Source organism: Phascolarctos cinereus, unplaced genomic scaffold (genome assembly GCF_003287225.1).
Source record: "Phascolarctos cinereus isolate Bilbo 61053 unplaced genomic scaffold, phaCin_HiC Scaffold_9;HRSCAF=440, whole genome shotgun sequence".
NCBI lineage: Eukaryota > Metazoa > Chordata > Mammalia > Diprotodontia > Phascolarctidae > Phascolarctos > Phascolarctos cinereus.
In genome coordinates this window covers 208,444,536-208,472,020 of record NW_027556402.1, presented here as the reverse complement: position 1 = coordinate 208,472,020, position 27,485 = coordinate 208,444,536, and the positions used below count along the sequence as shown (strand labels likewise).

The 27,485-nt window shown below is 42.9% G+C and overlaps 1 protein-coding gene across 1 annotated transcript; it reads left to right on the top strand.

Annotated features, from left to right (window-relative positions):
* The first annotated feature begins 8,690 nt into the window (after positions 1-8,690).
* LOC110220979 (uncharacterized) lies at positions 8,691-23,321 on the top strand. The gene is made up of 5 exons (XM_021005299.2): positions 8,691-8,926; positions 13,752-14,105; positions 14,955-15,143; positions 17,913-18,323; positions 22,524-23,321. The coding sequence occupies exons 1-5, from the start codon at positions 8,842-8,844 to the stop codon at positions 22,934-22,936; spliced, it is 1,452 nt and encodes a 483-aa protein (XP_020860958.1). The 5' UTR covers positions 8,691-8,841; the 3' UTR covers positions 22,937-23,321.
* Positions 23,322-27,485: the final 4,164 nt, after the last annotated feature.

Below are 27,485 nucleotides of genomic sequence, written 5' to 3'. Positions count from 1 at the left end.
TAGAAAAATACCTGGATAGAGAGTTAGACAAAGAGACAGATGACAGATTGGTAGAGAGAGCATTTAAGTGATTCCTATGTACCCCACACTGGGCTAAGTGCTGGGGGCACAAAGACAAGAAAACAAGGGGGGGCCCTTCTCTGGAGGAGCTAGCATTCTAATAGGGAAGACAAAACATAAAGGGGACCTGGAAAGGAGGGTGAGGAAAAAAAAGTGTCTCTGAGGAGGATGGGACAGGCCACAGGATGATCCAGAAATGTAGAGGGAGTGAGCCAGCCACCACAGGATGATCCAGAAATGGAGAGGGGGTGAGCCAGCCAGCAGGTGTCTGCATTAACTCTGAGTTCATCAAACTCCTCCCTCCAGAGATCTTCAGTCTACCTTAGCCACTGGCAGGGATGGCCACACCTTAGATCTCACCCACATCCAGAACTGTGCCATCTCCCTTCATGATTTTGAACTCAGAAACGACCTTTTCTCATCACAACCTAATGCTTTTCATCCCTCCCCCAGTCTCCTTCCACCTAAACCTGGTCTTCATCCTCACAGTAACCCCTAGTCCTTCCATCCTCCCTGCACTCCCAGTCTATCCCCCCTACTCTGGACTCACATCGGTCTCTTCACAGCCTTGACTCTGGGGTTGCTACAGAGTCCCCAGAGTGAAACAATCCTTGCTCTCAAACAATACAATTTAAGTTTTTTAATCCAATCTCACCTGGGCCCTGGCTGCTCCAACTTTCATTCCTCCTTGATTTTTGCTCTTCCCCTCTCCTCAGTGGCTTTTCTTCCAACTCCAAATCCCCAATGCCTCCTGACCTCTCTCTTCTCTTAGCATATGTTCTTGCATCCTACTTTCCTTTAAAAATAAGGGTCAAAAGCTGAAAAGTACCTCATCTCCCATTCTCTACTTCAAGAAATCTGTACATTTTTTGGGAGGTGAAGGCAATTGGAGTTACGTGACTTGCCCTGGGTCACACAGCTAGTAAGTTTCTGAGGCCAGATTTAAACTCGAGTCCTCCTGATTCTAGGATTCTCTGCTTTTTTACTTTTTTTTAGGGGGGGGCTAGATGGTACAGTGGATAGCACACTAGGCTGGAAATCAGAAAGACCAGTTCAAATTTGACCTCAGACTCCCCCCCCATTTAAAAATATTTTATTTTTCCAAATACATGTAAAGATAGTTTTCAATATTCACTTTTATACCATTTTGAGTTCCAATTTTTTCTCCCTCCCTCCCCTCCCCTCCTCTCCTTCCAAGACTGCAAGCAATATGATATATGTTGTACATGTATAGTCGTATTAAACATTTTTCTCACATTAGTCATGATGTGAAAGAAGAATCAGAACGAAAGGGGAATCCATGAAAAATCCATGAAAATCCAGAAAAAATAACAAAAAAAGTGAAAATAGTATGCCTTGATCTGTATTCAGACTCTATATTTCTTTCTCTGGAGGTAGATAGCATTTTTTATCATTAGTCCTTCAGAATTGCCTTAGATCATTGTGTTGCTGAGAAGAGTAAGTCTATCATAGTTGATCATCACACAGTGTTGCTGCTACTGTGTATGATGTTCTCCTGGTTCTGCTCACTTCACCCAACATCAGTGTATTTAAATCTTTCCTGGTTTTTCTGAAATCTTCCTGCTCCTCATTTCTTTTTTATTTTTGCTTTTTTTTTGGTGAGGCAATTGGGGTTAAATGACTTGCCCAAGGTCACAGAGCTAGTAAGTGTCAACTGTCCGAGGCCAGATTTGAACTTAGGTCCTCCTGACTCCAAGGTCGGAGGTCTATCTGCTGCTCCACCTAGCTACTCCCTGCTCCTCATTTCTTATAACACGATAGTATTCCATCACATCCATATACCACAACTTGTTCAACCATTCCCCAGTTGATGGGCATCCCCTCAATTTCCAGTTCTTTGCCACCACAAAAAGAGCTGCTATAAATATTTTTGACCTCAGACACTTACAAGCTTTGTGACTCTGGGCAAGTCACTTTAGCTTTGTCTGCCTCAGTTTCCTCAACTCTCAAATTGGGATAGCAATAGCATCTTCCTCCCAGGGTTAGTGTCAGGATGAAATGATATATTTGTAAAAGCACGTAGCACAGTGCCTGGCACATAATAGGTGCTTAATAAATACTTATTCTCTTCCCTTCTCTCCCTTTCCTTTCCCTCTTCTTGCAAAGACCAAACTCTCAATGTGTACCTTCTCTCCCACTGTCTCTAATCTTCAGGCGCTTGACCCAGCAATCATTCTCTCTCACTCGACTTTATCTTTTTCTTTTCTGGATCTTTTTTCTCATTTTTTTTTAAGGCAGTTGGGGTTAAGTGACTTGCCCAGGGTCACACAGCTAGTAAGTGTAAAGTGTTCGATCTGAGCTCGGATTTGAACTCAGGTCCTCCTGACTTCAGGGCCAGTGCTTTATCCACTGTGCCACCTACCTGCCCCCCTGGATCTTTTCTCAATGCCTACAAACATATTCAGGTCTACACCATCCTTAAAAAATAGTAGCACTTGACCCCATTATCTGCTCAAGCTATCCTTTGTTTCTTTGTTTTTTAAAATTCTAAATACATTTTTCATTGATATCATTATATCACATACTTTCCCCAGTGTGTACTTATGAGCCACATATTATGCTAAGTTCTGGGGGTACAAATACAAAATGAGAAAGTTCTGCCTTCAAGAAGTTTATGTTCTTTTAAAAAATTTTATTGATAACTTTTCTTTACAACACCTAAATTTCCCAGTATATTCCTCCCCTTTTCATTTCCCAGAGAGCCATTCCTTATGATAAAGAATAAAAAAAAAGGAAATTAAACAATTCAACAGCACACATTGAAAAAGTTGGACATTATATGCAGTGCCATATTCCACATCCATATCTTCATTGGGAAGAAAAAGAAAAACAAAACATTTTATAAAAAAAAAAACAAATCCAAATATCTACAGTTAAGCAAAACAAATTCCCACATTGGCGATGTCCAAAATCGTACATCGTAGATCTTGAGTCTTTAATCTTTTTGTCAGGAGGTGGGTAGCATGGTTCACTATTGCTTCTCCTATATTTCTCTTCTTCATTGTAAAACTTCTAGAAGATCTATTTATACACACTATCTCACCACTCACCCACTCAGTTCCTAGCAATCTGTCTTCTGATTTCACCACTGAACTGAAACTGTTCTTTCCAAGGTTCTCAGTGAACTGTAAAATCTGATCGTCTTTTCTTATTTCTCATCTTCCTTCATCTCTGCAGCTTTTTGTATTGTTGACCATCCCCTCCCCCTGCACACTACCCTCTTGGCTTTTGCTCACTATTCTCTCCTGGTTTTCCTTATGGATGACCCTTCCTTTGATTTAGGCTGGATACATAGATTGGAAAGTAGCTAGTTGGCACGGTGAATAGAGCACTGGGTTTGGAATCAAGAAGACTCATCTTCCTGAGTTCAAATCTGGCCTTAACTTAACCTTGTTTGCCTCAGTTTCCTCATCTGTCAAATGAGCTGAAGAAGGAAATGGCAAACCACTCTAGTATCTCCACCCAGAAAACCCTGAAATGGGGTCATGAAGAGTTGGAACGGACTGTTTCCTTAATGTGGGTGATGATTAGTGCTTTGTCCTAAGATCTTTCTTATGACCTGTTGGAGATCTCATCAATCTTCATAGGTTCAAGTAGATGCTTGAGATGATTCTCTCTGCAGATAACTTTCAAATCTCCTTCCTGAACTCCAGTAACCAGTTGTCAATGACCTGCCATATATTTTTTTGATAGTTCTGAAGGCATCTTAAATTCAAAATGACCAAAACAGAAAGCATTTTTTTCTTCTTGCCCATGTTCCTCCTCCAAACTTCTCTATTTATACACAGATTATAGTGTTAATAAAGATTCCTCTATACCTTTCATTTGTAGAGTTCTTACCATGAATTAATGTTGATTGTATTTCTCTCTCTCTCTCTCTCTCTCTCCCTCTCTGTCTCTTTTGGTGAGACAGTCAGGGTTAAGTGACTTACCTAGGGTCATACAGCTAGTTAAGTATCATGTCTGAGGCCAGATTTGAACTCAAGTCCTCCTGACTCCAGGCTTGGTATTCTATCCACTGTGCCACCTAGCTGCCCCTTGATTCATCAAAGACATCTTCCACTTTGAATGCAAGCTTCCCTGTTTCTATTGATGGCACCATCATTCTCCTGGTCACTCAGATTTTATTTTTTTGTAGGCACGCTTGACACAATTCCATTCAATTCAATTTGTCAAGCAGACTCTGGGGATACAAAGTCAAAAACAAAACATTTCTGGCCCTACAGAAGCTTAAATTCTATTAGAGGAAGATGACATGAATGTATAAATAAATGCAAAAAACATATATGTGTACACACACACACACATACACACATACACACACACACACACACACACACACATATATGATTGCCAGTGGAGAGGACATTACTGTCTTGAGGGGGTGGGATAGGGTGAGGTCTAGGACAGGTGTCTTATGGGAAGTAACAGGAGTTTTGAGGGAATCTAGGGATTCTACTAGGCAGAGGTGAGAAGGGAGTGTATTCTACGCATGAAGGTAGCCTGTATGAAGGCATGGAAATTAGAGATAGACTAGCCCTTTTTCTCATCTCCATGTCCAATAAGTTGACCTGAGTTCAAATGTCACCTGATATACTTAATAGCTGTGTGAACCTAGGCAAGTCATTTAATCTGTGACTCCCTCAGTTTCCTCAGCTGTAAAGTGGGGATGATATTAGCACCTACCTCCCAGGGTTGTTATGAAGATTGAGTGAAATAATAAGGTCCACAAAGCACTTTGCAAACCTCAAAGTGTAATTTAAACGTGATAGCTATCCTGTTATAATATCTATTGCATGCAAATCCTTCTCTATATTCACACAGCCCTTACCCTGATTTAGGCACTTTTCACTTTTTACCTGGGCTGCTATAAAAGCCTCCCAATCAGTTGTCTACTCATGTTCTCTCTCTTCTCCAGCCCATCTGCTACGCAGTTGCCAAAGGTTCTGGTCTGACTGTCACTTCCTTGATCAAAAACCCTCAGTAGCTCACCATTGCCTATAGGGGAAAATACAGTTTCTTCAATCTGGCATTTGGAGTTCTCCACAGTTTTCTTCTTTCTAGCCCTATTTCCTAGAAACTAGGTGATGCCTATCAACTGGAGAATGGCCGAACCAGTTGTGATATATGCTCATGATGGAATACTACTCTGCTATAAGAAATGATGAGCAGGATGATTTCAGAAAAACCTGGGAAGACATATATGAATTGATGCAAAGTGAAGTGAGCAGAGCCAGGAGATGGTTGTGCACAGTGACGGTAATATTGTACGATGATCAACTGTGAATGACTTAGATATTCTCAGCAACACAATTTTACAAGACAGTTCCAAAGGACTTGTGATGAAAAATGCTGTCCACCTCCTGAGAAGGAACTGATGGAGTCTGAATGTAGATAGAAGAATACAGACATCATAGCTCAGAAATATGGAGGGTTCCATTCCAGACCACTGCAATGAAGTGAATGCTAGAATTAAACACGTCACACAATTTTTTTGGTTTCCCAGTACATATAACAGTTGTTTGTACCATACTGTAGTCTGTTAAGTGTGCTAATGCCCCCCCAAAACCCTATGTAAATACCTCAATTAAAAATACCATTGCTAACTACCATCTGAGCCTTCAGTGTTTCATAATCTTTTTTGCTGGTGGAGGGTCTTACCTTGATGTTCATGGCCACTGACAGATAAGAGGAGTGGTTGCTGATGGTTGGGGTGGGTATGGCAGTTTCTTAAAATAAAACAACAATGAAGTTTGCCACATCAGTTGACTCTTCCTTTCACTTGAACACTTCAAGGCTGTTGTAGGGTTATTAATTGGCATAATTTCAATATTGTTGTGTCTCTGAGAATAGGGAAGCTGGAGGTGGGAAGGGCTGGTTGGTGGAGCACACAGAACATTTATTAAGTTCAGCCCTTAATATGGGTACAGGTGTTGGCACCCCAGAGCAATTGCAATGGTAGCATCAAAGATCCCTGATCACAGAACATGTAACAGATATAACAATAATGAAATCGTTTGAAGTATTGAGAGAATTACCAAAGGGTGACACAGAGACATGATGTGAATATGTGCTGTTGAAAAACGGCATTGATAGGCTTGCTTGATGTAGGGTTGCCACAAACCTTCAATTTGTAAACAACACAGTATCTGGGGCAGCTAGGTGGCGCAGTGGATAGAGCTCTGGCCTTGAAGTCAGGAGGACATGAGTTCAAATCCAGTCTCAGACACATGACACTTACTAGCTGGGTGACCCTGGGCAAGTCGCTTAACCCTGTTTGCCTCACCAAAAAGCAAAAAAAAAAAATACAGTATCTGTGAAGCACCATAAAGGGAAGTGTAATAAAACAAGGTATGCTGGTATTTTTTTTAACTTTATTTTTTCTTGTTGTTGATCTGTGTTCTCTTTTGCAACATAGATAATACAGAAATGTATTTAGCATGACTACACATGTATAATCTATATCAATGTGCTTGCCTTGTCAAGGAAAGGGGAAGGGTGGGAGCAAGGCAAGGGATCTGGAATTCAAAAAATTATAAAAAATGAGAGGCAGCTAGATGGTGCAGTGGATAGAGCACCAGCCCTGGAGTCAGGAGGACCTTGAATTCAAATCCAGCCTCAGACACATGACACTTACTAGCTGCGTGACTCTGGGCAAGTCACTTAACCCCAATTGCTTCACCAAAAAAAATTTCAAAAAAATGAAGGTTAAATTGTGCTTTTATGTGCAAATTAAAAAAATAAAATAAAAGTGTTCAGAAGATAACAACAGTAGTTGTGAATCAGCAACCTGTTCACAGAATTCCAGAACTGACTTAGAACACATGTACATAGCTGCAACTCTAGATGATCAAGAACGTGGCTTTTAAAATGAACTGCCATGATCTGTACAACGCTGTATTGTTTGTATACCAAACAGATTGATTTGTGCTTTCCTTGGACTACTTAACAATGAATAATTGCTTTTGAAAACAAAGTGAAAGAGACACAGATTCAAGCATTAGCTAAATTCTGTTGTGTATGAGTTTCTTTTCTTCTTTGGACATGCATTGTAAAAAGTCATATTCTCCAGTGTAATGTTTGTTAGAAATGTAAGAAAACGGTTCCAAAACAGAAGAAAAAAATAGCAAATAGTATGCTTCGATCTGCATTCAAACTCCATAGTTCTTTCTTTGGATGTGGATAGGATTTTCCATCATGAGACCTTTGGAGATGTCTTAGGTCCTTGTACTGCTGAAAAGAGCTAAGATGTTGCTGTTAGTGTGTACAAAGTTCTCCTGTTTTTTTTTCTTCTGTTTTGTTTCCTCTTTCTGATGATTCCTCTTGTTGATTCTTTTTTTTTTTCTGGCTAGGCAATGGGGTTCAGTGACTCGCCTAGGGTCACACACTAGTAAGTGTCAAGTGTCTGAGGCCAGATGTGAACTGAGGTCCTCCTGACTCCTGGGGCAGTGCTCTATCCACTGGGCCACCTAGCTGCCCCTCTCCTATTGGTTCTAATTCTTCCTTACAACATCACTAATGTGAAAACCTATATCAAATTGCTTGCTGTCTTGGGGGGAGGGAGAGAAAAATTTAAAACTCAAAAGCTTATGGAAGTGATTGTTGACAAATCAAAACAAATTAATAAAAAAAGCAAAAAAAATCCTTTGTTCCAGTCATTCTTTCTATAGATTTCTTTTAAATTTGATTAAACAGAAAATCAGATAATATGTAATCTTTGATGTACCTTGTGGTGTTTGGTGTGATGTTTGGTATACCAGGAGATGAGCAGTATGATCCTGAAAAGGCTGCCCTGACACCTAGGGGGCTGCCAAATCCCACTGCTGTTTCCAGTGAGAAGACTACCCTGTGCTCTCCTGTGTGCAGTGTGGTGACTACAGCTCCCAGCCTATCCACACCTGCTGTTTGGTCACTTGCCTGTTGCCACAGACTTTGAGATAGGTAAAAATGGTAAAAGGGTATGAGTGGTGTCTTTTGATGTGTGTGTCCACCTCCCTCTCTCCTCCAGAGTCACCACAATCCAGAGTGGCAGGATAGAGTCAAGACGACTACTGATGGCTCAAGATGCAGTGGGTGACCTTGGCATCTTGCCATGTCTAACCAAAGCTCTATGTGCTCCACAGCTTCCACTTTAACTGGCTTCATGGCCTTTAGAACATATTGTTCTCATTGGCCAATTCCACCAGGGGGGTTGGAGACCCCTCAGTCACTCTCAAGCTGGTTAGCCCGTTTGCCGAAAAATAGTTTACTGGGAGTGTGGCCGCTGGGCATGCTACTGCTTCTTGGAGCCACAGGTGAGAGTTCGGGGGAACGGGTGGACACACACCAAAGGTGGAAAGCGGCCCTCACGCCAGAGGCACTAGTCTTCCCTGAACACACCCTACACATCTCCCCCTCATTTAAGCTGTCGTATCACTCCTTGGCTTTTCTTCATCCAGCGATCACCACCAGTGCCTTCAACTCCTCTGCGAATAAGACACTTGCCTATCCAGTAACTTCCTTACAGTCAGAGGAAGAGCTCACTAAAACTTGGCAGAATGAATGAACTCCTCCTTCTCAGGAAGTGGCCCAGAGGGCACTTAACTCGTTTCTGTATTGTGTGGGTTGCTCCTCTCGGAAGTGGAGTTTCTGATTGTGGTTAAAAAAGCAGGCTCTCCCCAAACAGCTAGCTGCGCAGGAAAGCGTAACTTCCCCCTTCCCCGCCCCCTCCAGCTGCTATATAAGAAAGCTGCTCCGATCCTCGGGTCTGGAATTGTGATAATGGCTGTTCGTGGTCACCACTTGGCAGCCGCTGGGATCTGCTTGGGAGTGCTCCTGGGACCGTGCGGGGCCCAATACGTGCCAGGTAAGGAAGAAGGAGACGAGCTCAGCGTTCCGGGGGAGGGTTCACGTTCCCAAGCCTGGCCGGGATGGCTCAGGGAGTGTGAATGCCCGCGCGCCATCCCGGCAGGTTTCGTGGTGTTCTTTGCGCCGGCAGTCTTGGACGGTCTCTCCAGATTTTCCCGGGCCTGTTGCTGATCCATGAGGTCGACTGCTTCAACTCAAATCCTTCTCTTCTAAGTCCTTGAATGCACGGGCGCTTAGAGCCGGGAGCCTTTGAGAATCACGTAGCTTCTAGCCTCTAGAATATTCTAGCCCAATGCCCCGCCCCCCCTTCTCTTTTTTTTTATGGTGAAGGAAAGAGGTCCGGAATGGGGAACAGTGACAGGCAGCAAGCACCAGAACTGAAATGGGAATGCAGGACTTCTCCGTCCCTTCCCTCAACTCTCCCCCTCCGTCTGGGAACCGGAGCTAGAAAGAATGAGCCACATTAATGAGTGGTTCTGCCCCTCCGGGCCAGTCTGAAGAGAGCCCTGGGCATCCTCCCTTGTAAAATGAGGGATTTAGAGTATTTAAGCTCGAAATCTGTGACCCTGGTTCCTTCATTTCTAGAGGAGAAAAATAAATGAAGTCAAGAGAAGTTCCACAGATTGACAGTAAAGCACAGATTTCCCCCACTGCCACGGGTCTGCAGGGCGTCTGCCCCTCCTGGTAGTCGGGTTTTCTGCACTTCGAGGGAAAGATGAGAGGCTGCTTTAGCCGCTTTTCTGCCCACGTGTGCCGCGAGACTCATGGCGTGGTCACTCTCGGGTCACTGTATCGGGCGGGGTTTCTTGGGCTTTAGGTGCAAACCGAGTCTTGCGTCCGGAGAGGCTGGGAAGTTCCCCTTTACCCCACTTCCCCTCCCCGGCTCCTCTCCAGCCCTTCACCTCTGGGCATCTATGAGACAGAGCATTGGTGTTGGGGAGTTCGGATTCAATGCAGACAAGCTCTGGCAGGGTGGCCAGAGCTGGTTTCTGAATGTGTCGGTGGGCTCCTCCTGTCCCCTGTCCTCCTCGCCTAGTCCCGGGTCTCACACAGGGGCTCTTAGAATTTGGAGAGACCTAAGGGATCACCCAGTCCTGCCCCTTTATTGGGCATTGAAGAAAAGTGAGGCCCAGAGAGGGGACGAGATTGTTAAAATAATTGAGGCAGGCAGCAGAACGGGGATTGGAATCTGGGTCCTTCTCTTCCTTTCCCAGGGCTGAGGCCCTGGGTGTGTCTATCAGGAGGGCAGTCTGGGGGTGATTATCAGGACTCTGGAGTTTTTGCTGCTGTTGTTTGTTCTGTGTTGTGGAAGAGGACCATGACGTCAGGAAGACGATGCCCTGACTAGCAAATGAATTGGACTTAAGTGAGGCAGGGCTGTGCAAAGTCACCCACCTCGCGTTCTTCTCGGAGCCTATTCTGGAGTGAGTCTCACGAGGGCGCTGCGTTCTAGCAGTTCTTTTGTCAGGTTTCCCCTTCTCACCCTTCCTCCCGTCCCCCAGCCCTCCCTCCAGGCTCCACGGCCCCAACCTCCTCTTTTTGCGGTGGTTTCTGCTACAACCCCGTGACTAACAAGGCTGGCAGTGATGGGAAGGCTTCATTCATTTATTTATTTGATTCTAAGAGACATTTCTCCCCTGAATATTCGCACGTTAACAGGCACAGAAATCTTCCCATTTCCTTCTTATCTTAATGAGATCCAAACCCTCAAAATTTTCTTTCCACATTCAGAATGGAGCACTTCACTCACCTCCACTACTTTCTCAGGCGAGGGCTTTGAAGGCTGTTTAATGCATTGTCATAGAAGTACTGAATTTGGAATCAGAGGACGGTGCCTGAAAATCCCAAGATCAGCTATTTGAGAGCCCTGTGACCCCTGGTCAAGGTGTTCATCCTCCCAGAGACATCTGAAAAATCAGGGAATCAGATTAGATGAACTCTAAAGCTCTTTCCAGCTCTAAATCAACGATCTGATGCTTCCTCATGTTCCAGAGTTGCAAGTGGGAGGTGGGGGTGGAGGACCTGTGAAATCTTGGTTTGGAAATAGCTTGGAAGTGTGTGGTGGCCCAGGGTCTGGCCAGGATAAGGGCTAGGCTCACTTGTTAGGTCCCCTGGGCAGATGGGAGGATGAGAGGGATGGCCAGAATGCAGCCTAACTTAGAAATAGCTGGGAAGTGCCAGCATCCAGCCCAGATTCTTGATGCTTCAATCTGCTAGCCTCCAAGTCACTCTTCCTTCTTTCTCTAGTAGAGTACATGGCCCAAAGTTTTTCTTTCCAACCCAAATCTTGTCCTTAACCTTGGGGCCTGAAGTATGGATGACCATGTTTCCTCAAACACCTAGAGAGAGATGGATGATAGATAGATGGATGGAGAGGAATAGACGATAGAGGTGGATAGAAAAACATCTGGATAGAGAGTTAGACAAAGAGGCAGATGATAGACTGGTAGGGAGAGCATTTAAGTGGCTCCTAAGTGCCCCACACTGGGCTAAGTGCTGGGGGCACAAAGACAAGAAAACAAGGGGTGGCTCTTCTCTGGAGGAGCTAGCATTCTAATAGGGAAGACAAAACATAAAGGGTGCCTGGAAAGGGGGAGTGAGGAAAGAAAAGTGTCTCTGAGGAGGATGGAGGAGGCCAGAGGATGAACCAGAAATGGAGAGGGAGTGAGCCAGGCACCAGGTTCCTGTATTAACTCTGAGTTCATCAAACTTCTCCCTCCCGTGATCTTCAGTCTACCTTAGCCACTGGCAGGGATGGCCACACCTTAGATCTCACCCACATCCAGAACTGTGCCGTCTCCCTTCATGATTTTGAACTCAGAAATGACCTTTTCTTATCACAACCTAATGCTTTTCATCCCTCCCCCAGTCTCCTTCCACCTAAACCTGGTCTCCATCCTCACAGTAACCTCTAGTCCCTCCACCCTCCCTGCACTCCCAGTCTATCCCCCCTGCTCTGGACTCACATTGGTCTCTTCACAGCCTTGACTGTGAGGTTGCTACAAAGTCCCCAAAGTGAAACAATCCTTGCTCTCAAACAATACAACTTAAGTTTTTTAATCTAATCTCACCTGGGCCCTGGCTGCTCCAACTTTCATTCCTCCTTGATTTTTGCTCTTCCCCTCTCCTCAGTGGCTTCTTTTTCCACCCCAGTCCTGACCTCTCTCTTCTCTTAGCAGATGTTCTTACATTTTATTTTCCTTTAAATACAAGGGCCAATAGCTGAGAAGTCCGTCTTGTCCCCCATTCTCTGCCTCAAGAACTCTATACATTTTGACCCATGCTCTGCTCCTTTGTTTTTATTTGTTGGTAGCTAGGTGGTGCAGCCAATAGCGCACTAGGGTAGGAATCAGAAAGGTCTAAGTTCAAATCTGGCCTGAGGCACTAGAGTTGTGACCCTGGACAAGTCACTTCAGCTTTCTCTGCCTCAGTTTCCCCAACTCTAAAATTGGGATAACAATAGCACCTACCTCCCAGGATTGGGATGAGGATCAAATGAGACCATGTTTGTCCAAGCACTTAGCGCAATGCCTGGCATGTAATAGGTACTTAATAAAATGCTTATTCTCTTCCTTTCTCTCATTTCCCTTTCCCTCCTCCTTGCAAAGGCCAAACCCTCCATGTGTGTCCCCCTTGCCACTGTGTCTCATCTTGAGGATCTTGTTTACATTTAAGAAAGGCTTTGCATGGGAAGTGACTGGAGCTGAGTTTTGAAGGAAGCTAGGGATTCTACTAGGCAGAGGTGAGAAAGGAGTACATCCCAGGCACAAAGGACAGCCTTTATGAAGGTGTGGAAAGTAGAGATAGACTAGCCTTCTTTCTCACCTCCATGTCCAATCAGTTGCCCTGAGTTCAAATCCCACCTGATATACTTAATAGCTGATATACTTAATAGGCAAGTCATTTAACTTCTGACTCCCTTAGTTTCCTCATCTGTAAAGTGGGGATGGTATTAGCATCTACCTCCCAGGGTTGTTATGAAGATCGAGTAGAATAATCTCTGTAAAGCACTTTGCAAACCTTAAAGTGATATTCAAAGGAGATAGCTATCCTGTTATAACATCTCCTGCATCCAAACCCTTCTCTACATTCACACAGCCCTTACCCTGATTCAGGCACTCTTCACCTTTTACCTGGGCTACTATAAAAGCCTCCCAATTAGTTGTCTGCTCATGTTCTCTCTCCTGACTGTCACTTCCTTGATCAAAAATCCTCAGTAGCTCACCATTGCCTGTAGGGTAAAATATAGTCTAATCTGGTGTCTGGAGTTCTCCACAATTTTCTTCTTTCTAGCCCCATTTCCTACTATTCCCCTGCATGGACTCTTATGCTCTAACTAAACCAACAGATGGTTCTTCTCTAAACTTAGTATTCCATTTCCCACCTCAAAGCATTTGCATAAATCATTCCCCAGGCCTGGAAATTTCTCTCTCCTGTCCCTCTCTTCTGCCTCAGACTCTTTAATCTTCCTTCAAGGCTCATTTCAGGCGCCATTTTCTCCTTGAAGACTTTGCTGATCCTCCCAATTCTTAGAGTTCCTTTCTGACTTCATTTTCCTTGCATGTTCTGATATAACACCCAGGTAGAATATAGTGTAAGCTAGTAGAAGGCTAGGGACGTACACTGTATTCTGTTAGAAACTGTATACTGTTTTTATTTTTCATTTCCAATATGTAGCCTTGGGCCTAACAGATGCTTAATAAATGCTTTCTGAATTAGATATGCCCTGCCCTGTGACTCGACTGCCTAGCTCTTTCTGTGCCACATGGGGGGGATCCTTAATTGGATGTCAGCTCACAGTCTGTCCACCCTCATTCTTGTAGATAATCTGGAAATGAAGATGAATGGGAAGGCTCAGATCGTATTCCTCAATGCAGATGTCACCATCCCCTGTATGTTGTATGAACATGATTCTGTAAACCTGAACATCAATGTCATTGGAGTCAGGTGGTTCCAGAGAAGGTCAAACTCTGACAAGGAAGACAATGTCTTTGAGTACAATGGAGGAAAACAGACTCAGTTCAGACTAGGAGCCAGCATCTCACTGTCAGGGCTGAGGAAGGGAAATGCCTCTCTCTTCTTGCCTGCTATCCAGTTTCAAGAAGGAGGAGAGTACAGATGTGAAATAATCATCCCTCCTATCAAAGTGGAGAGAACAGCCAGAGTGGACGTGGTTGGTGAGTGAGAAGGGACCTGGTCTCTAGTGTTGGATGGCTCAGAGTTGGAAATGTGTGTCTGGACAGAGGATGGCTGAGATGGACTATAAGTTAATTGATCAAACAGTAATGATAACTTCCATTTCTACAGCCCTTTGAGATTGACAAAGCATTTTCCTCATGATAAACCTTTGAAGCAAAGATTACTATCCCCATTTTATTGAGGAGGAAACTGAGGCTGAGAAACATAATTTGCCCACGTTTATACAGAAAGTTATTCAAGCTGGGACTTAAAGCCAGAGCTTGTATCCTCCAAAGTCCCCTGTTTACCCTGTACTTCAACCCAGAGTAATTGAGTCCCCACTGAGTAAGACTCACGACACTGTCTAGCAAGGTTGGCTACACCTTGGAGTACTTGCAATCTTCGTGAGTGGAGCAAGTACCTATGTGTAGGAAATTATGAATGTGTGGTACATTGAAATATGAACCAAGGAGAGAGGTTCCCAGGGACCCTCATCAGTACTTATGACTTTTAGTCTCTGTGACTCTGGGAAAGAAATTTCTACTCTGTGTAGCCCTATTTCTTCATCTGTAACATAATCCAGAAGAATAATTTTTTCTTGTCTTATATAGACTCAGTCTATATGATGACCATCTCTGTGTATATGTGTATTTGCATGTTTTGAGTGTGGGGGTGGGTGTCCTTTAATGCATGAGGGGATGGTGAGAATTGAATCTTCTGGAACAGTGCTTAGCACAGTGCCTTGAACATAGTAGGTGCTTAATAAGTATTTATTGATTGACTGACTGACTGACTGACTTCCAATGTGTCCTTAGCATGGCCCAACAATGAGTCTTATCTCCTTACAGCTCAGCCCTCCAGCATCCATTTGCCACCAGAAACTATAATGGAGGAAAAGAACATGTACATCAAGAATGTCACCCTGGCAGGGTCCTACCCTGAGTCTCATAAAATCATCTGGGGGATCATTGGGTACATACTCGTAGTGATATCCCTATGTTCCTTTGTTTGGATGTTGGTTGAATTTCTCAGAAAAGGTAAGAAATGCTTTGGGGCGATGAAGGGGAGAAATACATTGGGAAATGTAGGTTCAATGTGATGTTCAATAAAAGATCTTAATGAAGTTCATTTTAACGTATTTTAAAAGAGAGGTAAGGGGCTGAACTGAGCCAAGCATTTCACAGTCATCAGAGTGGTCCCTAGGAGGAACAGGAGGAAGCATAGAGGAGGAGATGAATAGGGGTACTGAAGGGAATACACAGTTTTGGTCACAATTTCAAATGGAGGTCCTTCCTTCTGTCAAAACCTGCTTTCAAGAGAAACTCCAAATTTAATTCTAGAACAAATCTATGTTATGCTAGAGAGTCTTTGATGTTATCACTTTTGGGAATGTAATTATGTGAATCCAACCTCATCCTTCCAAAGGAGACAATGCTGTGTGGTAGAAATTAGGATTTCCTAAAGCATCACAACTAGATGAGGAAGATCCAGGTTTGAATCCCTGATTGTGATCTTATCCTGAGCCATCACTCAGACTCTCTAGACTTTGGTTCTTCTTTTCTACAATGAAGATACTGGGCTGTATGATGTCTAAGGTCCTTTCCAGCTCTAACAGTCTATGATGCTGAAAGATCTGTGACCTCATTGCTGTGGGTTTCCTTTCTACCATTGTAGGTCACTCACAGTCCCTTCCCACTTTAATAGGCAGTCTTAGCAGTCAACTCCAGTGTAACACTGGTTTGTTCTTGCATGAAATTTTGAGTTTCTCTTGAGAGCAGAATCCAACAAGGAAAGAGCCTCCCACCTCCAGATAATAAGCCTCTACTAGCCAGACCAGTCCCTTAGGTGAGAGGTGCACTGTTCACACCAGACTTACACTTCAGGCCTTGTCAGCTGACAAGAACCACTGGCATAGACTCTTAAAATCCAGGGTCACCCCCTCCATACTATGATAAGTAAGGCCTTGGAAGAGGATTCTACTGGATGAATTTTAATAATGGTAAGTACTATAATTCATATTTCCCTCATTTTACATATTGTTAAATTTTTTTATTATGAGCCTGACAACCACAAACATTTCCATATGCAAAGGAGAGAAGAGGATTAGAAATAAAGCCATGAGTTTTTTGAATTATATGTGGAATCTTGATGGCTTAGAGTAGGGAGTGGAGAGCCAACCTTGGAGCTGTGAAGACCTGGGTTGACATCAGGCTTCTGACACATACTGCTTGTGTGATTCTGAGTAACTTATTTAACCTCTGTAGGAAATACTCTAAGACTGTAAGTTGAAGAGAAGGTGCCAATTTGCATTGGAGGAGGGAGCTTCCTCACCTGGGACTTCCCTATCATAATGAAATCACAGGTTTCTTTCCTGTCTCTACTGCCTGTTATATTTCACACTGTCCCCGTGTTTGTGCCTGTGTCCTCTTCTGAACTTCTTTCTGCTCTCTTTTACATATTTTAGTCAATTTATATTTTTAAGAGCACTTGCATACATCATTGTTACCTAATTTGTCCCTTATCAGAGGTTTGTGAGATGGATAGCAGATGTACTCTTGGTCCCATTTCATAGATGTGGAGACTGAGACTGAGAGAGCTTACTAAATGAATCAATCAGTGTTTATCAATGTGTCAGAAACTGTGTTAAGGTTAAATTAAAGGCCCCCCAGTCATACAGAAAATTCATGAGAGATTTACCACTAGAACTCAGGTTTCCTAACTCTTTCTGTTATCCCTGGGTATCTCTGCTATAGCCAAGAGGAAAGACATAGATTGGGAATGGCAGGGGCCTGAATGACCCATCAGGTCTCTGGTATCAGGCAGCCAGATCCAATGCATGGGTCCAGGGACCCATTTGTTTCTGTGACTCACTAGGTGTCCTTGGGCAAATCACTGCACCTTTCTAGGCCTCGGTTTTCCAATGTCTAAAATTGGGAGAATGAGCTGAGGAAGGTGAATTTGCCCAGATCCTCCTTCCTTCTCTCTCAGAGATGCAGAGAGCCTTGCCCATCCTCTTCCTCCAGGCACCAAACTTGCCACAAAACAAAATGGGTACAACCTAAGGTGCCATGAATTATTTTTTTCAATTTTTAATTTATGGAATAAAACAAGCATTTCCATAACATAGTACAATAAAAAGATGATGACGTACATGAAACTGCAAATCTGCCACGCACAACTTGCTATTCCATTCAAATATACAACAAAATTATCATGTACATTTCTTTTTTCTTTATTCTTCTCTGCTCCCCATTCCCCCCCCCCCGCCCAATGAATCATCATTGGAAGGGACTTGAATCTCATTTAATCCCTTCATGTAGAAATGGAGGTCCAGAAAAGAAGAAATTCTTAACAAAAACTCACATCCAAGCGCACAACCGTTGCCCCAAGTACACAGCATGGTTCTTCTGAAAACAGAAATGATAAAAATAGCTGATTTTTCTGTTGTGCGGTCAGGTTCACAGAGCCTTTTCCTCATGACAGCCCCTGGTACGTAGTGCTGGCATTGCCATCTTCATTTTGTATATGAAGAATCTGAGAGTCAGAGAGTTTGTGGTCAAGTTCATTCATACAAAGCAGTGACAGAGGCAAGATTCAGAACCTAGGTCTTTGTGCTCTCAGGCTAGCGCTTTCTACTATATAGCTCTGCCTCTCTACTCCGGGCCTCTGAGTGAGAGCTTATTCTCTCTGTGTTAGCCTCTGTCCTTAGTCCTGATAGGTTTGGGTGGTTGGTGGGGTGGGAAGTCTGTGGCTCAAATGCTTGATTTGTTTTTAGCTTACTCAGGACAACACATGTCTCTCCTCAGTGGCACCTGTGCTGAGCCCACTCCCAGAAACAGTACAGTACCTCAAGCACCAGGAGATGAAGACTTTGCATTTTGTGATTTGGGACTACAGGCCCAAATCTTTGACGCTGAAGCTTTTCCTAAAGACCAATCCCCACAGTGAGAAGAGTGAGGAAAAGCTCCTCTTTTGTTGGAAGACTCAGGGTGTGGAAAAGGAGGAAAAGCCAGAATCCATGCAGCTGATGGAGAGCCAGGCAGGGTTCACCTTGAATCCTGTAGTCCAGGCCTTGAGGTATAATGTCTTTGGAATATCATGTCATCTCACCGTGGAGTCTGACCTGGCTGAGTTCACAGAAGCAGATCTCCTTCTCCAGGTGGAACATTCAGCCCTCAAGATCCCCCTCAGTAAGAAGATCCATCTGAAGATCATAGGTAAGTTGAGGGTGGAAGGTGACCTTTAATTGCTTTCTAAGGGTTATTCCTACATTTTCTGTGGCTTTTGAGTGTCTCAAATAGCTTGTGTTTAAGATAACCAACCTTGATGGCCATGTGGCAATGGCCACGTCTGTGTAAAGGGAGATAAGAGTCTTTCATTCTATTCCATTCCATGCCATTCCATTCCATTCTAGTCCAATCCAGACCACAACTGTTTCATAGAATTGTAGACTTTCAGAGCAGAAAAGACCTCTTTCCCAACCTTCACCTGTACAATTATCCATTCTATAATGACTTAATAAAGCTTATCCTTTGCTAGCACACTAGAAGATTTATAAAAGATTTTCATTACAACAACCCTGTCATAATAACAATAGCTAGCATTTCTATAGCGCTTCAGGTTTATAAAGCACTTCATAAATATTATGTAATTTTCTCCTCACAACCCTTGGAGGTAGGTGCTATTATTACCCCATTTTACAGATGAGGAAACTGGAGCAGAGAGATATATTAAGTGACTTGCCCAGGGTCATACAGATAGTAAGTATCTGAGGCAAGACTTGAATTCAGGTCTTCCTGACTCCAGGTCCAACATTCTCCACTGTGCCACCTAGGAAGTATTTCATTAACCCTACTTTATAGGTGAGGAGACTTCTCTGAGATTCAGAGAAGTTAGGCCACCTGGCCATAGTCACACAGCGTATATAGCAAGCATTAGAAGTGATATTCCTCACATGTGGTCATCTTGTCTGTGCTTGAAGACCTTTAATAATGAAGAACTCATTACCCACATAGAGAGCTCAGTCTTTTTAAAAATAAGACTTATTTTTCTTCTTAGTATTTCTTATGTTTGAAAATTATTTTTTATATTCAAAATTAATTTTATTGTCTTTTTATTAGCAAACTTTTATTTTCTTTCCCTTTCATCTTCATCCCAATTGAACAATAGTAACAACCCTCATAACAAACTTGCACAGTCCAGCAAAGCAAATTCCCACATTGGTCATGTCCAAATGTGCATATCTCAGCCTGCCTCTTGATCCATCACCTCTGTGTGAGGAGGTGGGTAGGGCCCTTCATCCTCAGTCCTCTGGATTCATGGTTGTTCATGACATTGACCAGAGTTCCCAAGTATCTTATCTTCATGTTTCTTTATGATGGTGCTATTGTACAAATTGTTCTGTTTCTTTTTGCTTCCCTCTGCATCAGTTCATATAAGTCTTCCAAGTTTTCTCTGAAATTGTCCATTTTATCATTTCTCATGGCTCAATAATTCTCTAACCCAGTTCACTTTCTGACAATTCTTATGGTTAGAAGTTGTTTTTCCCCCTTATACCTTACTGAAGTCTGCCTATGCCAACTCTACCTAGTTCTGTCCTCTAAGGCCAATTGAAACAAATGCAACCAGTTTTCTGAAGGCTCTCCATTCAAATACTTGAAGACAGTTGTCATGTCTCCCCTGAGTCTTATCTTGTCCAGGCTAAACATCTTCAGCTGCATTGAGTGACCAGTGAGCAGCCTGGTTTCCATTATACTTCTGTCTTCTTCCTTTGCACATCTGTATTCCAAAACGTGACAGTCAGAACTGATCACCATCTTTCAATTATGATCAACTCAAGTAGAAATGGTGGCCACTAAACCATACATGAGGATTCAGTTAGAAGGCCACATGTGAACATTATGCATGTTTTATTATATTTTTATTTATTTTGTTAAAATGTTAACAAACATTTTGTTAAAATATTAATATTTGTTAAAAAAATTTCTCAATTATATTTTCATCTGGTTTGGGCCACATTTGGGGGTATTGCCGGATGTATTGTGGCCTCTGGGCCGTGCATATGACACCTGTGTTCTAAGCAGGGAACCTATCAGGTATGGGGGTGGGGGTGGGTATAGGGTAGTATGTGGTGTGACAAACCTAGCTTCTCCTACTTTCAGCAGCTTATAGTGTAATAATAACAACATAACAATAATAGGAATCATGGTGTCCTCAGTGCTTTCAGGTTCACAGAATGCTTTCCTCACAACCACACAGGGAGACTATAAATAGTTAGAATGTGAGCTCCCTCAGGGCAGGGACTCTCTTTTGCCTATTTTTTTTTTTTTGCTTTTTGGTGAGGCGATTGGGTTTAAGTGACTTGCCCAGGGTCACGCAGCTAGTAAGTGCTAAGTGTCTGAGGCTGGATTTGAACTCAGGTCCTCCTGACTGCAAGGCCAGAGCTCTATTCACTGTGCCACCTAGCTGCCCCACTTTTGCCTATTTTAGCAAAAGAGTATCTCAGTACTTAGCATAGTGCCTAGCACATCATAGGCATGTAGTAAATGTTCGTTGACTGACTGACTGACTCATGATGAAGAAACTATCTCAGAAAAAACTATCATGAAGAGTCCATGGAGGGGAGTAAGATATAAGAAGGCTAGAAATTTAGGCGGGGAGAGATTATGAAGAGCTTTAAATACCAAATAGAGAATTATATGGTTAACCTGGAGGTGATAGGAAGAGACTAGACTTGATTGGAGGAGGGGGGTGCAGTGAGTGGCTCAAAACATAGTCAGATCTGTGCTTGAAAAATCACGTTGGTAGCTGAGTAGAGAATGGACTGAAATGGGAAGATACTTGAGGAAAAGAAACTAACCAGCAGGCTACAACAGTTGAGTCATGAGGCTTACACTAAGATGGTGGCACTGTCATAGAAGAGAAGGATCATATAAGAAATGTTATGAAGATAGACTTGACAGAACTGAAGAACTGATTGAATATGGGGGGTGGGGGATGAAAGTAAGGAGGATGTCACCTAGGTTTTGAGCCTGAGCAGGTGGGAGGACAATCATGCCCTCAACTGTAATAGAATAGTTAGGAAGAGGGGAGGATTTGGGAGGCAAGATAAGTTCCGTTTTGGACATGTTGAGCTTGAGGTTTCTATGGGAAATCCATTTCAAGATATTCAGTGAGCAGTTGGAGAAGTGTAGATACACAGATCTGAGAATAATCTTCATAGAAATAGTCATTAAGTCCCTCGGAGCTAATGAGAGCCCCAGTGAAATAGCACATAGACAGTATGCAAACTTACTCTCTAATTAGGTACACTACAGTTTGATGCTATAGTACATATTTTTATAGGAGTTTTGTGTATGTAAGTTCTATTTTCCTGTGGACATTTAGGGAGGCAGCACCATGTAAGGAAAAGAACACAGAATTTGGAATCAGAAGTTAAAGTCCAAGTTTACTCGGACCAGTGTTTACTAGGTGTTTAAGTACAAATCTCTGGTTTCCTTGCTGTTCCTTGCACAAGACATTCCATCTCCTGACTCTGGGGATTTTCACTGGTTGTCCCCCATTCCTGTTCTGCTCTCCCTCTTTAGCTCTACCTCCTGGTTTCTGTGGTTTATGGCAGATCTCAGCAAAAAATCGCACTTTTTTGTTGTTGTTGTTGTTTTTTGCAAGACAATTGGAGTTAAGTGACTTGCCCAGGATCACACAGCTAGTAAGTGTCAAATGTCTGAGGCCAGATTTGAAATCAGGTCCTCCTGAGTTCAGGGCCAGCGCTGTATACATTGCACCATCTAGCTGCCACTGAAAATCCTAGTTTTTGTACAAAGCTTTCCCAGTCCCTCAATACTAATACTTTCTTCCTGAAATTAGCTTCAGCTTATCCAGTCTGTATCTTTGTATATGGTTTTCTATGTGTTGTCTTGTCCACTAGATTGTGAGCTCCTTGAGGGCAGGGATTGTTTATTTTTGCCTTTCTTTATATCCCCAGAGCTCATTATAATGTCTGACACACTGCAGGTCCTTTTTGACTCAACACATATTGGGCAGCATGGACAATAAATAGAGGTCATAAGGCCATAGCAATTAGAGTAGGAGGGAATCCAGCAATTGCTGGATCATAGATTTAGAGCTGAAGGGACAGAAAGAAAGAGGTCATCTACTCCAACTCCCTTACTTTCCAAGCAGCAGAGCCAGGAAAACTACCTGTGGAGGGGGGAGATCAGTCAGTGCGAGCTGATGGTACTGAGGAACTGTCCTTAGTTCTGGGCCTATGTGTGGGGACATGTTTCCGCTCTCCCTCTGCATGAAGATTTCCAGCCCCACAGGATTCAGGCATCAGGCTGGGCTTAGAAGGTCTCTCCCAAGACAACAAAGCCTTTCCTATGTCCTGACTCTGACCCTGGTGCTCTTTCTCTCTCCAGCTCAGCCCAAGCTGAAAAAGATTCGGTGTTCCTCAGACCATCTCCAGCCTGGGGAAAGCGTGACCTTGACGTGCAGGATCCACTCCTTCTTTCCCAGAGCTGTCAGGGTGTCTTGGTATAAGGAGGACAGGTTGATGTTGGAGGACATCAAGACATCAGAGGCTTTGGAGACCTCAGAGGATGGACTGCTTTGCTCCTGCACAAGCAAGCTGGAGTTCTTCCCTCACATGGAGGACCTTGGGAAGAAATTCATATGTAAAGCTGAGGTGGAAGGGGGTGAGCCTGTGGAGAGGCACTGGGTCCTGTGGGCACTGGGTGAGTTTCCATCAAATGGTCCTACTGAAGTACAGGGTGATTCTGAAGGTACCCTCAACACTAATAAAGAGAAAGTAGAGGATATTGTTGTGGTTTAGGAAATGATGTACTGCTTCATTTAGAAAATCATGGAAAGACTTGGATTTATGAAGGAAAATGCCATCTACTTCCAGAGAAACAGATGACAAGTGGAAATGAGCATAGTAAGGTCTTACATATATATGGATGAGTGTATATGTGTAATACACGTACATTTACAGATATCTATGTATATGTATATATATATGCTCTTAACTGTAGCCTTCTTTAAGGGGGAGGGGAAAAATAAAGTAAAAAGTGAATAGGCGAGAACAAAAGAAAACCTACAAGGAATCAAAGAAAAGGTGGACAGTTTTGAACACAATGTGTAGTATTTATTATAGAGGCTTTGTTGAAATGGAAATTTATTGTTTTATATTGAACTCTCTCTTATGTTGTGCTGTGTATGTGGCAATTTTTTTTCTTTCCTCATTTTGTATTTAAGTTTAAAATACATAAAAAACATTTACAAAAAACAAAAGAAAATAGGACTCCTGGACAACATCTATTTTGGCCACTTGGTTTACTCCTATTAGACTCCTAAAGATAAGGCCATTTTTAAGCATTAGTATTTTTAAAAAATCAGTTTTTATTATTGAATTTTGTTTTTATGTCATCTAATTTTCTCTCTTCTTCCCTTCTCCCCACTCCCAGAAAGCTGTCCCTTAAAAAAATAATCCATTTTGGCGAGGAAGGAAAAAGGAAAGCAGATAAAAAATACAGTAAAACTGACATTATACATAAATACATATATACATGTATATACACACACACACACACACACACACACACACACACACATATATAAAATCTTATGTGCCACACCCAAGGCCCCCTCTCTACTTCTTCCTTTGCAAAGGAGTAGGGGGACACATCTCCTCCTACATGTCTTTTGCAGTTTTCCATATTTATTTTTAATTGTTTCGTGGTGATTGTTCTTTCTGCTTTCTTTACTGTAGTCAATGTGTCCATGGTTTCCATGACTTTGCCGACTTCATTAGTGACTTCATTTTCTGCAGGACATAACCATCCATTTCTGGTTACTAATTCTTTTCAAGCACAGCTAGTTCTAAATAAGCCTAACCTGGTCCAGTGTTGCCAGTATGAGCATAAAGTGAAAGTGTAATCAATAGAGTGCAGTGATATAATTGAATCTAATGTAATTAGTGACACCCTCCACTGTGCAGGATAGGACTTGTTCATTTATGCCAAAATGGGTTATACTCAAACTTTGGGATAAAGGAGGGGTTCTTGGTCCCTTGGGCTTGGGCTTGGGCTTGTGTTTCCAACTCAAGACTCATGGTATCATAGTGATGAATGTGAATCAGGTTTGAGAATGCTCCCTGGATCTCAATGTTCCTATGGATGTCAGGACCCACCCCAGTCTTTGGTGGCAACTGAGAAGTGCCCCTATCCTTGGGACAAAGGCCTGTGGCCTTGGGTTGCCTCGCTGGGGCCATCATCCAATCCCTGGCTGAGCTATAGGTATATGTGTATATGTATATGTATATATGTGTGTATGTCTTCAGAGGAATGGTCAGTATGGTGTCTGCTGCCTGATTTGACCTCTATAACATCTTTCAAAGCCACCCAATTCTCTCTACTCACAAAGCCACCATGCTAGTTCAAGCCCTCATTGCTTCTGTGGATGCAGAGCAACTCCATTTTGAGAACTGCTCCATATTGTTCACACATGTATGTGTGCACGTAACTCCCAGTATTCAAATTCTATTGCAGAGAGTGCAACTCTGATGAGCTGGCCAAGATGTTTGAACGCCAAACATACATTTACCTAAAAGACTATTTTACAGAGAACTCACACAAGGCAAGTGCTCACATAGAGGTCAGAAGAAGCAATAGAAGGACACTTTCAAGGTCTTTCTGAAGAATTTTGGGGTTGATTGGGAGGCACTGGCACAAGACTGCCCAGCATGGCATGTCCATATCAAAGAAGGCACTAAGCACTGTGAGGAAAGCAGAATTGCAATGATAAAGAAAGAAAATGTGAGATGTACAAATTTGGAGACATTTCCATTCCAAATGTTCATATAGACTACCTGGGCCCTACCTGTGATAGAGCCTTTTGAGCTCATGTTGGTCTGATCTGCCACAGTTAGCCCACACTGTAGGTTGACCTTGACATCATGATATTATTTTGGTCCTTTTTGGGTATGAAAAACAACAAGCATTGTGGTAAACAGTGGAGATAACCAAGATAGAAATTACATAAAGGGGGGGGGCAGAGCCAAGATGTTGGAGTGAAAACAGTGACTTGCTTGAGCTCTCTCCCAAACTCCTCCAAATACCTGTAAAAATGGATCTAAACAAATTCTAAAGCAGCAGAACCCGCAAAAAGACAGAGTGAAAGGAATTTCCAGCCCAAGACAACCTGGATGGTTGATCGGAAAAGTATATCGTTCTAGGCTGGGAGAGGAGCACAGTTTAGCGTGGACATGCAGGCTGCAGCAAACATGGAGCAGGCCTCAAAGGACTGAAGCACAGGCAGCTGTGATGGTTTCCAGACTTCTCAACCCACGAATGTCAAAGACAACTTAGAAGGTCAGTGGGAAAAGTTTGTTTCTGCAGTGAAAGAGAGAAGCTGGGTCCCAGCCCCAGTTCCCTAGCATGGGCCAGGGGTGGCGGGGTTGCTTCCTGAGCTTCTGGCCCACAGACTGAAGGGGAATTGAGTGGCTGATCAGAGGGGGATTTCAGGGATCTCTCTGCTGGTATAGGATTCTCTTGCTTTGCCATTGCTTGGATCTGGGTCACAGTTCTGGGTGGCTGTCCTGTGGTGAGGAGGAGCAGTGGCGTGGTGGAGCATGTAGTGGTGGTGCAGAGAAAATCCTCCTCATAGTTCCAAGACAGAAAAAGAGTGCTCGTGGTCACCCATAGAGCAGAGCACAGGCCAGGAAAGGAGTAAACACCTCACCCCTTATCATACCACCTTGGAAGAACTGAAAATTTACAGCTCCCTAGACTGTCTCTGAAAACAGCTGCACAAAACCCCTGAAGCTTGGGACAGTACATTCTCTACACTGGAAGCAGACCCCCTACCTTAACAAAGAGTTTATAACTCAAGTAATTGGCCAGGGTCATGAGCAAGCAGCGCAAAAAGATTCAGACCATAGAATCTCTTTTTGGTAACAAAGAAGATCAAAACATACAACCAGAAGAAAACACAGTCAAAGCTCCTACACCCAAAGCGTCCAAGAAAAATATGAATCAGTCCCAGGCCTTGGAAGAGCTCAAAAAGGATTTTGAGAAGCAAGTAAGAGAAGTAGAGGAAAGACTGGGAAGAGAAGTGAGAGTGATGCAAGAAAATCATGAAAAACAAGTCAACAGCTTGCTAAAGGAGACCCAAAAAAATCCTGAAGAAAATAACCCCTTAAAAATAGCCTAACCCAAATGGCAAAAGAGGTCCAAAAGCCAATGAGGAGAAGAATACTCTAAAAAGCAAAAGTGGCCAAATGGAAAAGGAAGTCCAAAAGCTTACTGAAGAACTTTCTTAAAAATTAGAATAGAGCAATTGGAAGCTAGTGACTTTATGGGGAAATCATGACACTGCAAAACAAATTCAAAAGAATGAAAAATTAGAAAACAATGTGAAATATTCCATTGGAAAAACAACTGACCTGGAAAATAGGTCCAGGAGAGATAATTTAAAAATTATTGGACTATCTGAAAGCCATGACCAAAAAAAGAGCCTAGACATCATCTTTCAAGAAATTATCAAAGAAAATTGCCTTGATACTTTAGAACCAGAGGGCAAAATAGAAATGGAAAGAATTGGGGCAGCTAGGTGGTGCAGTGGATACAGCACCAGCCCTGAAGTCAGGAGGGTACCTTTGTTCAAATCTGGCCTCAGACCAAACATTTGACACTTACTAGCTGTGTGACCCTGGGCAAGTCACTTAACCCCAATTGCCTAAAAAAAAAGAAATGGAAAGAGTCCACCGATCTCCTCCTGAACATGATCCCCAAAGAAAACTCCTAGGAATATTGTAGCCAAATTCCAGAGTTCCCAGGTCAAGGAGAAAATATTGCAGGCAGCCAGAAAGAAACAATTCAAGTATTGTGGAAATACCATCAGGATAACACAAGATTTAGCAGTCTCTACATTAAGGGACTGCAGGGCATGGAATATAATATTCCAGAGGGCAAAGAGATAGGATTACAACCAAGAATCACTTACCCAGCAAAGCTGAGCGTAATCCTTCAGGGGAAAAAATGGTCATTCAGTGAAATAGAGGACTTTCAAGCATTCCTGATGAAAACACCAGAGCTGAATAGAAAATTTGACTTTCAAATATAAGACTCAAGTGGAATATGAAGAGGTAAACAGGAAAGAGAAATCATAAGAGACGTATTAAGGTTGAACTGTTTACATTCCTGCATGGAAAGATGATATTTGTAACTCATGAGACCCTTATCAGTATTAGGGTAGTTGGAGGGAAAAAATTATATGTATGTGTGTATAGATAGATAGATAGATAGATAGATAGATAGATAGATAGGTAGATAGATGGCACAGAGTGAGTTGAAGATTGAAGGGGTGATATCTGGAAAATA